Genomic DNA, 15,300 nt, shown 5'->3' with positions numbered 1-15,300 from the left:
AGAGAGAGAGAGAGAGAGAGAGAGAGAGAGAGAGAGAGAGAGAGAGAGAGAGAGAGATAGGAGTGAGAGTGAGTGTGAGTTCCAGGCAGGCTCTGCGGTGACTCGGGCTTGAACTCACGAACCCATGAGATCATGACCTGAGCCAAAACCAAGAGTCAGGTGCTTAACTGACTGAGCCACCCAGGCGCCCCAATCATGTACTTATAGAGAGGCAACTACTTTACTTAAGTAGTCTTGACAGGTGCTTTTAGGATATAGTCACACTTTTATAAACAACAGATTTATACTTGCCAAGCTTTAAAAAAATTGATTCCACAAAAACCTTCCGTATACTTTAATATTTTTAGTATTTCAGTCATTAATTTTGGAGGATGTGGTGAGGAGAGAGGAGCGTTCCCGAGGGTCATCGCTGTTAATGTACTCTCCGAAATAAACGTGGACGTTTGGTTTAGGGATGAAATTATGCATGTGGAACCATTCACCAGAGCAGTCCTCGACCTCAGCGTTGTAATCCTGAACTGAATACATGAACAATTAGAATGACAGTTACTTTACATTTCTTTTACTGAAAATCTTATTTAATTAGTGGGTGTGGAATGACCATTTTTATGTCTGCCCTGCTAAACAGGGAGGACTCCTGTGCAAGAACAGTCCCACAGAACAGAAGGGTGACGGCTAGTATGAAAAGGCACGTGACTTAGCACATATTTTAAATGGGTGGTTTAGCCTGGAAAGGAAAGTTTTTAATGCAGTATGTGGAGATGTGATTTTTAAGAGTATAGAGTGTATGTTATTACTAAGAGGGCTCTACTGAAAAGCAAAATCTTCCTGTAGCTCCGCCTTGGCTTAAAAAGAAGAAGTTTCTGATAGTTTGCCATTTTGGTGACATTCGAGTTACAGCTGCGGTTGTGCAGGGGGAGGCAGCAGGGGGAGGGGAGATCCCCGGCTCCCACTGCCGCCTCCTTAGCTCTCGGGTCCCTGTCTGAATGGGACACGTGGCCTCACCTCCTGTTGTCAGGAGAGGAGATGGTATGTGTCATAGTGCTGGGTGAGAGGTAGCGGGTTATCCTTAATCAGGAAGGCAGTCACTTTTTCTCTAGTTCTATTTTTAAAAACCTCTGTTGGCCTGTTCCCTTTCAAACACAGGTTACTGTGACGGACAATGGCAGCCCCCCCAAGTCAACCATCGCAAGAGTAATCGTGAAAATCCTTGATGAAAATGACAACAAGCCACAGTTCCTACAGAAGTTCTACAAAATCAGGCTCCCCGAGCGGGAAAGACCCGAACGAGAGAGAAACGCCAAGCGGGAGCCCCTCTACCGTGTTCTCGCTGCAGACAAAGACGAAGGTCCCAATGCAGAAATCTCTTACAGCATCGAGGACGGAAACGAGCATGGCAAATTTTTCATTGAGCCAAAAACCGGAGTGGTTTCGTCCAAAAAGTTCTCGGAAGCTGGAGAATATGATATTCTTTCAGTGAGTTAGGATCCTTGAATTTCTTACATACTTTGACTCTTAATCTGGTCTAGGTCACTTCTCTTGTAACTCTTTCTTTCTTCAATAAGTAGCCTCAGTGTTTGTGACCTAACTTTGGGACATGTGGTTTAGGTTGTCCTTTTCAACTGTCACTCCAGTTACTACTTATGTGGAATGTGGCCGGAAGAGGTTGCTTTTCTTTTAAAAAAATTTTTTTTTTAAATGTTTGTTTATTTTTGAGAGACAGAGATAGAGAGAGAGAGAGATTGAGCAGGGGAGGGGCAGAGAGAGAGGAAGACAAAGAATCCAAAGCAGGCTCCAGGCTCTGAGCTGTCAGCACAGAGCCTGACTCGGGGCTTGAACCCACCAACTGTGAGATCATGACCTGAGCTGAAGTCAGTTACTGCACACCAACTGAGCCACCCAGGTGCCCTGGGAGAGGTTGCTCTTTTTAATCAAACCTTAAATATGGGGAATGCACAAATACAGATGCTGTTTGAAATTGGCTTAGTTTAAGACCAAATTGATCTATGCGTCAGTTATGAATGTAACGTCCAATTTGCTCCTTTATCCCCTCTGCTTATATTTTATAGATTAAGGCAGTTGATAATGGTCGCCCCCAAAAGTCGTCAACCACGAGACTCCACATTGAATGGATTTCCAAACCCAAACCATCCCTGGAGCCAATTTCATTTGAAGAACCGTTTTTTACCTTTACTGTCATGGAAAGTGACCCAGTGGCCCACATGATTGGAGTGATTTCTGTTGAGCCTTCTGGCATGCCTCTTTGGTTTGATATCATTGGTAAGTATCGCTCGGAGTTCTCATTGTCCCTGTGTAGGTTACCCTGAGGGGAACCTGTCTTTGATTTCCGTCTTTGAGAACCTGTGTCTTTTTCCGATTTTTCTGTCCACCTCAGGATGTAAAATTGGGAGCAAGACCTTGAAGTGCAGAATTTGTCTTAAATTGCAGTATTTTTTTAAAAATTTGTTTTTGAGAGAGAGAGTGCGAGCATGGGGGGGGGAGGGTCAGAGAGAGAGGGCCATACAGAATTGGAAGCAGGCTCCAGGCTCTGAGCTAGCTGTCAGCATAGAACCCAATGCGGGGCTCAAACCCACGAACCGTGAAATCATGACTTGAGCCGAAGTCGGGTCCCAACCAACTGAGCCACCCAGGCGCCCTGAAATTGCAGTATTTTTATTGCAAACGTGTTATAATAATCTAGCATGTATTCAACTTGTTTAAAATAGGTGCTATGTATCATTAATATAAAAATAAGGTTTTCAAAAGTCTATCCAAGAGTTAGAAGTTTGAGTATTTTTGGTTCAAAAGCACAACTTCTTGATTTTCCTTCTTGATAGAGAACACATGGCGCGTTGCTGTTTTTAGTGAGGATGGTTTGAATGCTTAAAATAACTGCCCGTGTGACTGTCTCCTGTCAGTATTTCATTGGGAATAAGCTTACGAATTTTATTTATACAATAAAAATGATGGTGCCAACTATGGCCCTTTTAAGTTTGATTTACCACATTCCCAGAATGTACCAGAGTAACTAGATTAAACGACCCTGTAATAAAAATGACATGCCGAGGTCAGTTTTCTTTTTCTTTTCTTTTTTTGGGTCATTTAGACATAGAACGTATTACCTTATTTGAACATACCTAAAAAAAGAAATTCACATTAAACTTTGACATCTTAGGTTTTTAAATTCTATTTCGTCGTATTACCTTAATTATAAAGATACTTCAAAGCAAAAGCGTGTATTGCAGCTCATCTCCGTTTGGACCTTTATACTCCTTTCCCCTCCTCTGTCCCTTTGCCACCCTGCGCACCCCATGTGCTGTTTCAGCAGCGCGAAGCAGACGGGACGGAGGCTGCCCGGGCCACGGGCCACGGGCCACGGGTGCAGGCGGGCCAGGCCTCTCCTCTCTAATTCTCCACGCCACACAGTTAAGCTGTTGTCCGAACTTGGGTCATTGTATGAAATTATCGATGTCGTCCACACCTGTGAAACCATTACTTCGTTTTTATTTATTTTTTTAAGTTTATTTATTGATTCTGAGAGAGAGCAAGCAGAGAGAGGGAGAGAGAGAATCCCAGAAGGGCTCCCCTCCGTTAGCACAGAGCCCGACATGTGGCTTGAACTCCCGAACAGTCAGATCATATTCCAAGCTGAAACCAAGAGTCGGATACTTAACTGACTCAGCCACCCAGGCGCCCCAACCATTACTTACGTTTTAAAGAAAAAGATTATTTTCCTAATTACCTGCAATCAAAATGGTTTGTGAGCCCTCTGTTAATACCCGTCACATTTCCAGATGAGCCGGCCACCCTTGTGCTGTGTGTGCCTTCACCGCGTAGCCCTGACTGCTTCGGGGACCGGTTTGATTGACTGTTGTTCCTTGTTCTGTGCTTGCCTTCCACGCTCGCTTGCTGCTTCTTGGCTGTGCCAGGAGACACACTTGCTAGAGAAGTGTTTCACGTCTTGCAGATGACTTGTGACCTGAACTGTACAGCAGAAGGTATCTGCTGAGATCACATAATTTGCCTCAGATTATGAGATCTAAAATAAAAGCATCAGTTTTTGAAACTTTTCTTTTGTTTCCCGTGACTGTCTCATTGCCCTCTGTTTCCATGGTGTGTGCATGGTCCCCTCCCCCAGTTGCAAACATGCTGACCTCTCCTACATCCCGAGACCATCCTTAGTTTTAGGTTTCACTGAAGACTGTGGGTTTTTGTGTGGTTCATTTTGCTTTCTGGTGAGTTTTGTGATAGAACATCATCATGGCATTAAGCCTTCATGTACATTCCATTTCACTTCATTGATAAAAGTATCTCAAGTTGAATGGATTTGAAAAGAGTTTTTTCTAGGACATAATTGGGATTGCATTTGGATAATGTTGGTAGCACAGAAACTTTTGCTTCGTTAAGCTTCATGTTTGGCAACAATGGAGAAAGTTTCTTCTCAAGTATGTAAGAGCCACGGCTAATGATGTTAACTGCCATTATTTTTTTCAGAGTCAACATTTGTTTTGAATAGTTAATTTATTAGGGCAGTGTGCTCAAGAGTCACAGGGCTTTGTTTCTTTTTCTTTTTCTTTTTTTTTTTGAGTAGTTAAATAGCCAGTTTTGGTTAGTAAATGATGCTCTATGTAGCTACTGAGGTATATAAAATAAAGACCTACTTATTTTTTTATTTTAAAAAATTTTTTAATGTTTTATTTATTTTGATACAGAGAGAGACAAAACATGAGAGGGGGAGGGGCAGAGGGAGAGGGAGACACAGAATCAGAAGCAGGCTCCAGGCTCTGAGCTGTTAGCACAGAGCCTGAGGCAGGGCTCGAACCCACGAACTGTGAGATCATGACCTGAGCCAAAGTCGGAGTCCTAACCAACTGAGCCACCCAGGCGCCCCTAAAGACCTATTTAGAACCCCTGAAAAAGCAAATCGAAAGTAACTCATTGGCAATATTAGCAATGTTTTTCTGTTTTCAGAGTTGCTTCCTTGCTTTCCTCTCAGTTATTAGCTTCCTTGACAATTGTGGCTCAGCTTTGCATTAGTAAGCATTGTCTTTCTTACTGTCCTTTCTCTTCTTGTCTTTCAAAATAAAAACTCCTTGGAATCACCTTGGTCAATATCAGAAGTGTTTTTTATTTCCCTTGCCATTCAGAAGTAGGAAGCCATAAGATAACTGACAGATCGTCATCCTGTGACCCGTTTTTACCTTTCTGTGTGTGTCCTGATTTAACCTAGGTGGCAACTATGACAGTCACTTTGACGTGGACAAGGGCACCGGAACTCTCATTGTCGCCAAACCTCTTGATGCAGAACAAAAGTCGAACTATAACCTCACAGTTGAAGCCACAGACGGAACCACCACTATATTTACACAGGTAGGTGACTTACTAACTATGCGTTTGCCAGGGGACAGTTAGGGCGCTGACGCTCAGGGTCCGCGGGCAGTGCGAGCACTTGACTCTGCCCTCGGAGGCTCCCAGAGTTACCGTGGTGTTAGAGTTTACAATACGCACGCCAAGGATTTGTATTTAGGGGGAGAAAATTAACTGCAAATCTCTGTTTAGGTTGGCATGTCATTAATTTTAGAAATTTTGAAAGAAGACTTTTAAAAAGCCCCACTTTTAATTATCAAAATCTTTCAGTTTTATACTGATTTTGACCAGTATTAATATGAACTATATCACTATTGAGGACAAATTGTCCAAGTCCTTTTCATTAAAGCTCGTTAAAGTGATGAATTATGTTTTTAATCACTTTTTTGATCTCCCCCCCTTGTCTACTTTAACTAGGCTATATAAATGATTGGTAAAATTGTCATAATTCATAGAACATCTTTTTTTATTTGATGATTAAGAGATGGCCAAATTACTGGGATTTCAAATTTAACTGTTAAAAACCCTATAAATTAAGTCTAAATTCTCTTTGATTCTCATTGTGGACGGTTAGAAAATCTTGTTAGACACTCGTTTATGGCAGGTACTGTTCTAGAAGCTGAACACTAGGAAACGAGACACTGCACCCTTGGAGCTTCCCTTAGGACAGGAGAAGCTGAGATTTACATATGATCTGGTGTACCTTGAAAATGGAAGAAATTAAATACTAAAAGATAAAATGCTCCTGAATTCCTTTTTTTTTTTAAATCTTTATTATTTTTTTAATGCTTACTTTTGAGAGAGAGTGAGGGAGATACAGAATTTGAATCAGGCTCCAGGCTCAGAGCTGTCAGCACAGAGCATGATGCGGGGCTCAAACTCATGACCTGTGAGATAATGACCTGAGCCGAAGCTGGATATTTAACCAGCTGAGCCACCAGGTGCCCTGACCAGACCAGTGTATTTAGATTATACTATTTTAAATCTGAAATGAGACAGGTCATCTGTCAAATCATTTAGTTGGATTGAAGACTTAAAAGAGTCTGTGATGTCTTTTCATCTAATGAGTAGATAATTTAAAACCTGTTATGAAAAGACCTTATTCCTTTCTCCAAATGCTTGTGATTTTTAGTGTATTTAAAACTGACATATGTACCATGCTTTGGGGCTATTTTGAGACTGTCATGTAAAAGTTTTAGTACAGTATTAAAATTTCATTTTTGCTGGTAACTGGTCCCATTATAGAAGTCAGGCTTTAGAGCATGAACATGAAAATAAAAATATCAAGAATTGTAATAAATTGAATAGGATGGGGCGCCTAGGTGGCTCAGATGGTTAAGTGTCCGACTTTGGCTCAGGTCATGATCTCATACTCTGTGAGTTCGAGACCCACATCAGGCTCTGTGCAGACAGCTCAGAACCTGGGGCCTGCTTCAGATTTTGTCTCTCTCTCTCTCTCTCTGTGCCCCTCCTTTGCTAACACTCTCTCAAAAATAAAAACAAAAAAAAATTTTTTTTACATAAATTGAACGGGGATACATTTTGAAAGGTTCAAAGAGGATAACTTTATGTGGACCAGTTCAAATAATTGCCTAGCCAGAAATCTAGCAAAGGGAACGTAATAATCAGTGGGAATGGCTCTCTGGGCCAAGCGTTGTCATTAATGGAGATGATGTGTTTACCTGTGGCATTTCTCACTTACTACATAAGGGAGTAGTTACCAGTGTGCCCCTCCCCCAGTAATTGTGGCGTTAGCTCGTACAGTTAAAGCTTAGTGGCAAATGTGCTGCAGGTAGATCAAAATGTCCCATATCACCCAGGAAGCAGATTCCAGTGTTTTCAGGAATGCAGAATGTCTTCAGTTTCAGTTCTTCATTTATGTTTCTTTTTGAGTCCTTCATTTATATGTATTTTGAGTCATTTTCAGAGGGTCTTGAGAATATCCGAATGAAATGCTGGTGGGGAGAGGTAGTCGGAATGTCAGAGTGCTTCCGGACCCCAGACTGACCTGTTACAGTGTGGGACAGAGGGGACAGTCCGTAAATAGGTTTACATTTCCACGTGGGGCAGAGGACAGAGCAGTAGATGCCACCTGAAGAGCGTCACAGAGCTCGGAACCGGGCAGATAAGGTGCTGGAAGCGCGGCCCAGTAGATTCAGGCTTGTAGGTAAAACTCCGGAACCAGCGGGTGAGTTTTGCTGCATTGTGGTCAGTAGCCAATGTCAGATCGGAGATTTGGGGATTTGAGGGAGCTTCGGAGACATGGGGTTAAGCCATGGTGTATCAGCAGCGATGAGGGGGTCACAGCGTGACCCCAGTACCCTCTTGAAACAGCACTGCTCCGTGCTTTCCAGTCCTGCCGTTTCCTGCTTGGGATGCTGTCGGTATTGACTCGGGTCACTTTGCTTTATCTGGTTTCTCAAGGAAACTTAGCAAATCCAGTTACGGCTTTTTTCTTTTGTTGATACAGCTTTGCTTTCATGTTTTCTTCTGGTTTCCCTCAAGCATCAATCAAAATTATGCACAGGTCATTTGGTTTGAATCTCTTAACTGTATCCCTGAGCAAGTGGCTCAACCCCTCTGTGCTGCCCCTTTCTCATCTGGAAATTGGGCGTCGTGGTTTTGTCCTCAGAGGCACTTCTGAGGGGTGAGAGGGGTGGCGCGCAGGGTGCTTGTGCTTGAAGCCGCTGGAACCAGCTGCCCGTGTGCTGCCACAGAGCACTCGCTATTGCCTGTCAGCACTGGTTTGGACTCTGGTCCCCACTGGACACGTGAGGCACCTCCCTGTCCCCATTCTCCATCCCTGCAGTTCATCTTGTACTGCCCACTACCAAAATGGTCTGCCGGTTGAGAAGAGGAGGTAAAGGTGAAATTTCTGTGATCAAATAGTTCAAAGCACACAGGAGCTTCTGTTCTCAAGGCTCTGCATCCTGGATCGTCTCTTCACCTTTACCGTCTCTCAGTTCCACGTCCTTCTCTCCAGTCTCCAGAGCTGGGATGTTTGCCTTCATGTCTGACCGTGGTCTTCCCCCCATCCAAGTATACATGGATCATCTCCACAAGCAAAGGCTTTCCGCCCCCTTGAACGCTTTCAAACGTCCCACACCGTCTCTGGACTCCTGAAAAGTTACTTGCTAACTTACTTGATAATGCATGGCTTCATATGGGTAAGGCATTTCCTGCTGCAGTTGAAAGCTGCCCAGGGCGGGGGCTGTTACACATTTATTTGCCCCCCAGTGAGGGGTCGGTGAGTGCTGAGTGTCTAAGGGCTCCTTGACCGTGTTTCAGTTGAATTGCTGTATCACAAATGGTTGTTTCTCTAGCTGTTCCTATTTAGTTGTGATTAATTGACTTTAGAGCAAATTTAAACTACCTCTGCCCAACACTAACTCCATTAGAAAAATAATACCTAAGTTTATAGTGGAAATGAATAGATAATGGTTTAACTTAGAGAAATTATAACTATCTCTTCTGTATCATCATTGACCTTTTAAAAATGGTTTGTAGTTTTCAATGTTTACATAACGTTCACATAAAACCTTTCTGTGGTTTAGTGAATGCATTTAGTATGCATATAAAGTTTAATGTCACAAGTCCACCAGTGAAGTAGTGGTGCCTGACAGGGACGTCGGGGTAGTCTCCGCGGAAAGGCCTCTCTCTGGCTCGCATGCCTGCGCCGTGTGCTTCGAGGCAGCCTCCGCGCTCCCGGGCCTGGGGCCTGCCGCGCCGTTCGGACGAGCGAACCTCTTCATTCTCGAGAAGCTAATGAAGGGCAGGTTTCATAACTGAACCATCTTATTTGCAGTCCGTAGTGATTTGCACTATGCCTTATCCACACACATCTTCTCAATCTGAAAAGTAATCTTACTGTTAATGTAAAAAAAATATTTTAAATTCAGCTTAAGACTAAGGTTTTTTTTTAAACATTTGCTTTTTTTTCCCCTCTAAGGTTTTTATTCTATGCTGACTTTTTAAGAGAGTGCGAGAGTATAAGTGGGGGAGGGGCAGAGAGAGAGAGAGAGAGAGAGAGAGAGCATCCCAAGCAGGTGCCGTGCCCAGTGCAGAGTGCATGGGGCTCGATCCCATGACCATGAGGTTATGACCGAAGCCGAAGTCAAGAGTCAGATGTATAACAGACTGGGCTGCCTCAGTGCCGCTATGATGCCATATTTCAGAGAGTTGATCTTTTCAATGTACTTCAGTTGCTTTTAGGAAATAAATGTGTTTACTATTTATATGTAAGTTTTACGGTCACAAAAACGTAATGAAGATTTTAAAGCACATTTCTAATTTATCAATAGGAATATGGAGTCTCAAAGATTAGAACAAGAAATTTACATGCCAGCAATCATTTAAAAAATAAAGATAGATATAGTAATCGTCTATAGTCTCAGACTCTCCTCAGTAGCTTGGTGGATGCAGGAAATTAGTTTTCTATAAACCCTGCTCAAGTAAATTCTCTGTTACCCTTTCATGAGTGCTCTAGAAATCGCTCTCCTGAGGTGACCTAAGAGAAATTAAGTGTGCACTCAAAAACAAGCGTGTGAAAGGTGTCACACATGCCCTCCAAAGTCTTTATTATCTTGCTGATACAAATAATATGCAATGAAAAACTTAAAAGATTATTTTTATTCTAGGTTTTTGTTTTTAGTTTTGTTTTTCATTTTGCTAAATCCGTTTTTTCAGTGTGCACCTGATTTTTCCCTTGACTCTATAAATATTACAATATCATATGAAAGATACTATCATAACATTCTTGTTCTTACAGGTATTCATCAAAGTAATAGACACAAATGACCATCGTCCTCAGTTTTCGACATCAAAATACGAGGTTGTTATTCCTGAAGACACAGTGCCCGAGACAGAAATCCTGCAGATCAGTGCTGTGGATAGGGATGAGAAAAACAAGCTCATCTACACCCTGCAGAGCAGCATGGATCCGTTGAGTCTGAAGAAATTCCGTCTGGATCCTGCGACGGGCGCGCTCTATACTTCCGAAGCACTTGACCATGAGGCCATCCACCAGCATGTTCTTACGGTCATGGTACAGCCTTCTGCTCATTCCTTGGCCACTGTTTGGTTTCCGAAGGGTCTCCTGTGTTGGAGAGCGGCTTTTAATGCCGCCTAGGGAACCTGCCTCCCCCCACAGGATTGATGATGTTTTGCATCTTTCAGGTACGGGATCAGGATGTGCCTGTGAAGCGCAACTTTGCCCGGATTGTCGTCAGTGTCAGCGACACGAACGACCACGCGCCCTGGTTCACGAGTTCCTCCTACGAAGGGCGGGTGTATGAGTCGGCGGCTGTGGGCTCCGTGGTGCTGCAGGTCACAGCTCTGGACAAGGACAAAGGGAAGAATGCCGAAGTGCTGTACTCCATCGAATCAGGTAATTTTGGCGCGCTCAGCACGTTAACTTTAGAAAGTATGTTTCTTCTCTAAAATCCTACTTGTGCAACCCTTTCTGTGTGTCACTGTAAAAATGGCTTAAATTGATCTTTAGCTACCATTTTACATATTAGGAGAAAGAAGCCTCTTGAGAAAGCAAGGCGCAAGACGGCTACATTCCAGTAAAGAGTTTTACGTTATTAGCTTAATTCAAGGCTCTGAGAAGTCTCACAGTGAAGGAAACTGGTCCAATTTCTTATTTCCACGGTGTTTTAACCAAACAACATTTTCCTCATAATACTGGTTACCTATGAAACATAGGTAAGAAAACAGCTGGCCTTAGTAATTTAACTTTAGCCAGGGGGTGTTTTCTCTTGGGTGGAGCAGAAAAGTGCCTGACGGAGTGCCGGGCGTGCTGCCTCTACTTACCCCCTCCGGGTTCAGTTTTCCTGCCCTTGTCTGCACCTTTTACAGTTGAGTTTCATTCCTGGAATTGGGTTGTTGGGGTAGGGCCCAGGGTTGCAATTCGGACTGAAAGTGTTGAAAAGCCCGAGGGGCCTGCTGCAGTTGGGCAAGGAAGGCCGCCTGGAACTGTGGCATGGATGTTTTTCTATGCACGGCGGGGCGAGAGATCCGGAGTCCTGCTGGTGGTCACAAGGAGCATCCCTCAGCAGTGGTTGTACCAAAGTGAAGTATTTTATTCTCTTCTCTTTTATGATGCTGTTGAGTCTTTCATTTATTCATTCCATGGGCTCATGAAGCGTGTTTTCTATGTCAGCTGCTGTGCTAGGGGCTTGGTAGGTAGCGGCTATCACTGCTCTACAAATGCACATTCGTGCAAAAGGGAAGCCCCTGATGGGCGCAGGGCTCGGCTCTGGGGCGCATGGTTTGTGCCGTCAGATCATCTTGCTTTGCAACTTGCCCTGCTTAGGCCAGATACAATGAGCAAGTGATTAAGTACCAAGAAGGCAGCTTCCATTTTTTCCATGTTTCTCAAGGTCATTTTTAGTACAAAGAATATAGTCTCTCTCTCCCGTCTTTATAATGATTTCAGAGTATTGAGATCATCACTTGATTTTTTTTTTATAAGTCCATTCCTCTGCATATTTAGGAATTGTGCCTTTCCTAGACATGAGAATTGGTGTGGAGGTTTAAATTAACTATAGGTCATACAATCAAAAAGTTGAGTACATGGAGAATAATTTAAAAAAAAAAATAAAGTGTTTTATGTGGTTAAACTGTTTTTATTTCTTAGTATATTTGAAGCATCATTTGTCTCCCTGAAAACAACCAAATTTAGTCCATTACTCACAAATAAGATCTTATATGCTGCCCGTAGTTCAAGGTTAAAATGTAGTGAGTGCCTTGAACAAAGCTGAAGGTTTTTCCACTGGGTCAGAAATTCGCTGTTAGAAAAACAGTGCATTCCATTTGTGCATGCCTGCTCACTTCACTAAAATAATTTTCTCATAGACAACCCGCCTGGGTTTGTGTAGGAGAAAATGTTAAACTTTCCCCTTAGCTTTCACATAATTTTCAACAACTGGGTGGTTAAAATATGATTCTTGGTGCCTCACTAAAGGCATGTGCATTCTTCAAATGCTTGTGATGACTGATGGGATTAGTAATTTGGAATTCCAAGAATGGAACTGTATCTTCACTCAGAGAATGATAATACCAAGGGCCTATTTCAGTATAGAATTTGGACTGTTTAGAAGATAATCTGTATAGACTTGGTAATAGAAAAAATGTGCTGAAAAATTGCTCTGTAGGCAATAGCTACCATTAAAATGCAGAAGAGAGTGTGTGTGTCTGTGTGTGTGTGAGAATCTGTTGGAATAGGAGGCAATGTAAAGTGGTCATAACACCTTTCATTTATGTTACGCATATTCACCTGCTTCTCATTTGTCAGGTCACATTTAATAAAGTTCAGAAAACTAGTTCTAAATTCACGCTGTAACACTGCATGTTTAATTAGCAGCAATTTATTGAGCAAAAGGTTTGGTCTGATTAGGAGTCTTCAGGGAAAAAGGAATTAATTAAAGGATATTTTCAGTAACAGTTCACTTACGTGTTCGGAGACACATCAGCCCCATACTCTGAACTGTATGGTGTGTGTGTGTGTGTGTGTGTGTGTGTGTGTGTGTGTTTGTGTTTTCTCTTTTTTTTTTAAAAATAGATTATTGTAGCTTCAAAACGGCCATAATGCCTGGAAATAGAAGATACTCAGTAAATATCGTAGTGACTAGAATTGATTTTCTTCCTCAAACTTAGGTTAAATAGAATTGCAATTGCAACTCTGTCTCACACTTGAGGCTGCCATCCTATCAGGCAGTCAGTGCTTTACTGGGCGTCTGCGGCATGTCCACCATGGAAAGAAATCGATTTCTGTGCATAGCTCTCTGACATGCCTTTGGGGGTGTATGTGTGTAATACAGTCACAGCCAATGTGCACAAATTCACGTTTGTCCGGATAGTTGCCTAATTCAAATAGAACAGTCTAGGGCTATGTGGAAATCACCAATATCTCCATCTAAAGTGAATGACTAAGCCCCCATCCTAGTAAAGAGTTCCACCACCGCCCTCTTCATTTCTTGTAATAATGTTTCTGAGTTTTAAATGCTGATAAAAATTGTTTATAAGAAATTCCCATTTTGTATGCATTCTGTCAATACATACTTTGAAATGTAGTGCTTAACCTAACACGTGGTTGTTGGTAGTGATAGAAGTAAAATGAAGAAAATCAAAACCAAATAAAAATATAAATATAGTGCTTTAATGAATGTATTAATATTTTTCAGGCTTCTGCTCCACCCATTAGGTATTTAATTATTTTTCTATGTGTGCATAGAAGCTGTGTCATTCAACATGGGACATAGGCTATGTTTCCTATGTGTCAGGCAGATTTCTAGGCACAGGTGATAAAAGAATGAATAAAACAAAACATGCTTAGGCGGGGCTTACCTTCTAGAGGGAGAACGGGTCAGGAGGTTGTAATATGTGCTGTGAAGAAAACAAAACCAGGGTAAGAGGATAAAACAGGCATTCTGATGAGGGAGGGAAAGGAAGGCTTCACCCCGTTCTCTTAGCAGAGGGGCATCTGGGTAAATCCTGGATGGATGGATGGATGGAGCATTGACAGTAGCTGGGGAAGACCGTTCTAGAGAAAACCCACCAAGCACAGTCATCCTGAGGTGAGAATGTTTCTGCTGGGGTGAGGGTGGAGAGGCAGCGTGGCTGGAGGGCAGGGGGCACATCGCGCGGGGAGTGGCGTGTTTTACCACCACCAGCTTGCTTCACTGCAGACAGGATCTCGTCATTCCTCCATCTAGGGCCTTGCATGCTTGAAGCTTTAGGATTTCACTATGCAAAATAAGAGAAATGCCAAAGAGATGAAGTGAATAAAAAATACAGTAGGTCAGCCGCTAACGGTAGGAGAGTCCAAAGGGTGAGGATGAAGACCATTGTGCACAGGTTTGGTCAGTCTCCATCTAAGTCCAGGCAAACAGTCAGTCTTGGAAAGCTGGGGTGGCCCCCAGGTAGGATGGGAAAGGTCCCTGGAGCTCTGGTGACTAAAGCACAGTGAGAGAATCTGGGATTGTTGACTCATACATGTGACAGGCAGGGTTAGTGTCTGCAGGGGTGGCAGAGGCCACATGGCCTGCCCGTTCATGGGTGAGGGTTCAGCTTGGACCTTCAGGGCCTGGAGAAAGCCCGGCCTCTGCCCTCTTGCAGACCATGGCACATGGCCATGGGGCCGAGTCATAGAGCCGGGCAGGCTTAATGAAAACCAGACTGGGTCTGGCCTCAGAAAAAACTATATTAGGGATTTTTGGAAAATGTATGAAAGGAAGGAAATGAAGGCTCTAGAGAAGTGCTTACTAGTAATGATGTGAAGAAAGGAGTGCTTAGTTAATGCCCCGGTTTGCAAATCACACTAAGTGATTCTGGCCTATGAAGTGCCACATAGGTTGCAAACCCAGAGGAAAACAGAACTTGGAAGAAAAAGCAGTTAGGTGGCAGGTCAGCTTTGTTTTGGGGAAGTGGAGTAGTTCGTTTGGGGAAAATAAACTCCGTCTGTGAGTAGGGTAATGGAATCTGGACTTGGGGATGTGGAACAGAATGGAGACGAAGTGTGTGGAGGTAAAGCTAATCTGATGACCTCACACTGCCTTAACCTACGCAAAAGGATCGTGAACTGCTAGACTTCAGCAAGCCGCTGGTGTCTTCAGAAATGTTTCAGTTGTTGGTACAAAACCTGGACTACTGTGGAGTAGCATTTGCAGCAAAAGACACATAGAGTGTGGCTGGAAAAGGTCCAAAGAGAACGAGTAAAACAGTCTGTCTCAGCGCTGTTGACAGTTTAGAGTAAAAAGCCTTTGTTGTGAGGGCTCTCCAGATCTCCATGCAGTGGGAGTTCCTAGCCCGCTCCCCTCCAGAGGGTGATAACCGAACTGTGTCTAGACATTGTTGCATGTCCATCTAGACAGGACTGCCCCCAGCTGGAATCACTGACGTAGAGGGTAGATGCATCTGCAGAAAGATTAA

At 43.1% G+C, this 15,300-nt stretch overlaps 1 protein-coding gene and 1 long non-coding RNA gene across 3 annotated transcripts in view; one reads left to right on the top strand and one right to left on the bottom strand.

Moving 5' to 3' along the window:
* FAT1 (FAT atypical cadherin 1) overlaps positions 1–15,300 on the top strand; it is a 127,128-nt gene that overhangs the window by 80,207 nt on the left and 31,621 nt on the right. The window contains exons 5-9 of the mRNA XM_029934810.1: positions 1,147–1,476; positions 2,070–2,280; positions 5,231–5,370; positions 10,136–10,411; positions 10,543–10,753. Of these exons, the coding sequence (XP_029790670.1) occupies positions 1,147–1,476; positions 2,070–2,280; positions 5,231–5,370; positions 10,136–10,411; positions 10,543–10,753 (1,168 nt within the window). The remainder of the gene's footprint in view (positions 1–1,146; positions 1,477–2,069; positions 2,281–5,230; positions 5,371–10,135; positions 10,412–10,542; positions 10,754–15,300) is intronic.
* LOC115287954 overlaps positions 15,136–15,300 on the bottom strand; it is a 30,807-nt gene continuing 30,642 nt past the window's right edge. For both annotated transcript variants that reach the window (XR_003906743.1, XR_003906746.1), the window contains one exon: positions 15,136–15,285. This is a non-coding gene — a long non-coding RNA (uncharacterized LOC115287954). The remainder of the gene's footprint in view (positions 15,286–15,300) is intronic.

Source organism: Suricata suricatta, chromosome 1 (genome assembly GCF_006229205.1).
Source record: "Suricata suricatta isolate VVHF042 chromosome 1, meerkat_22Aug2017_6uvM2_HiC, whole genome shotgun sequence".
Lineage (NCBI taxonomy): Eukaryota > Metazoa > Chordata > Mammalia > Carnivora > Herpestidae > Suricata > Suricata suricatta.
This window is presented reverse-complemented; position numbering and strand designations above follow the sequence as displayed.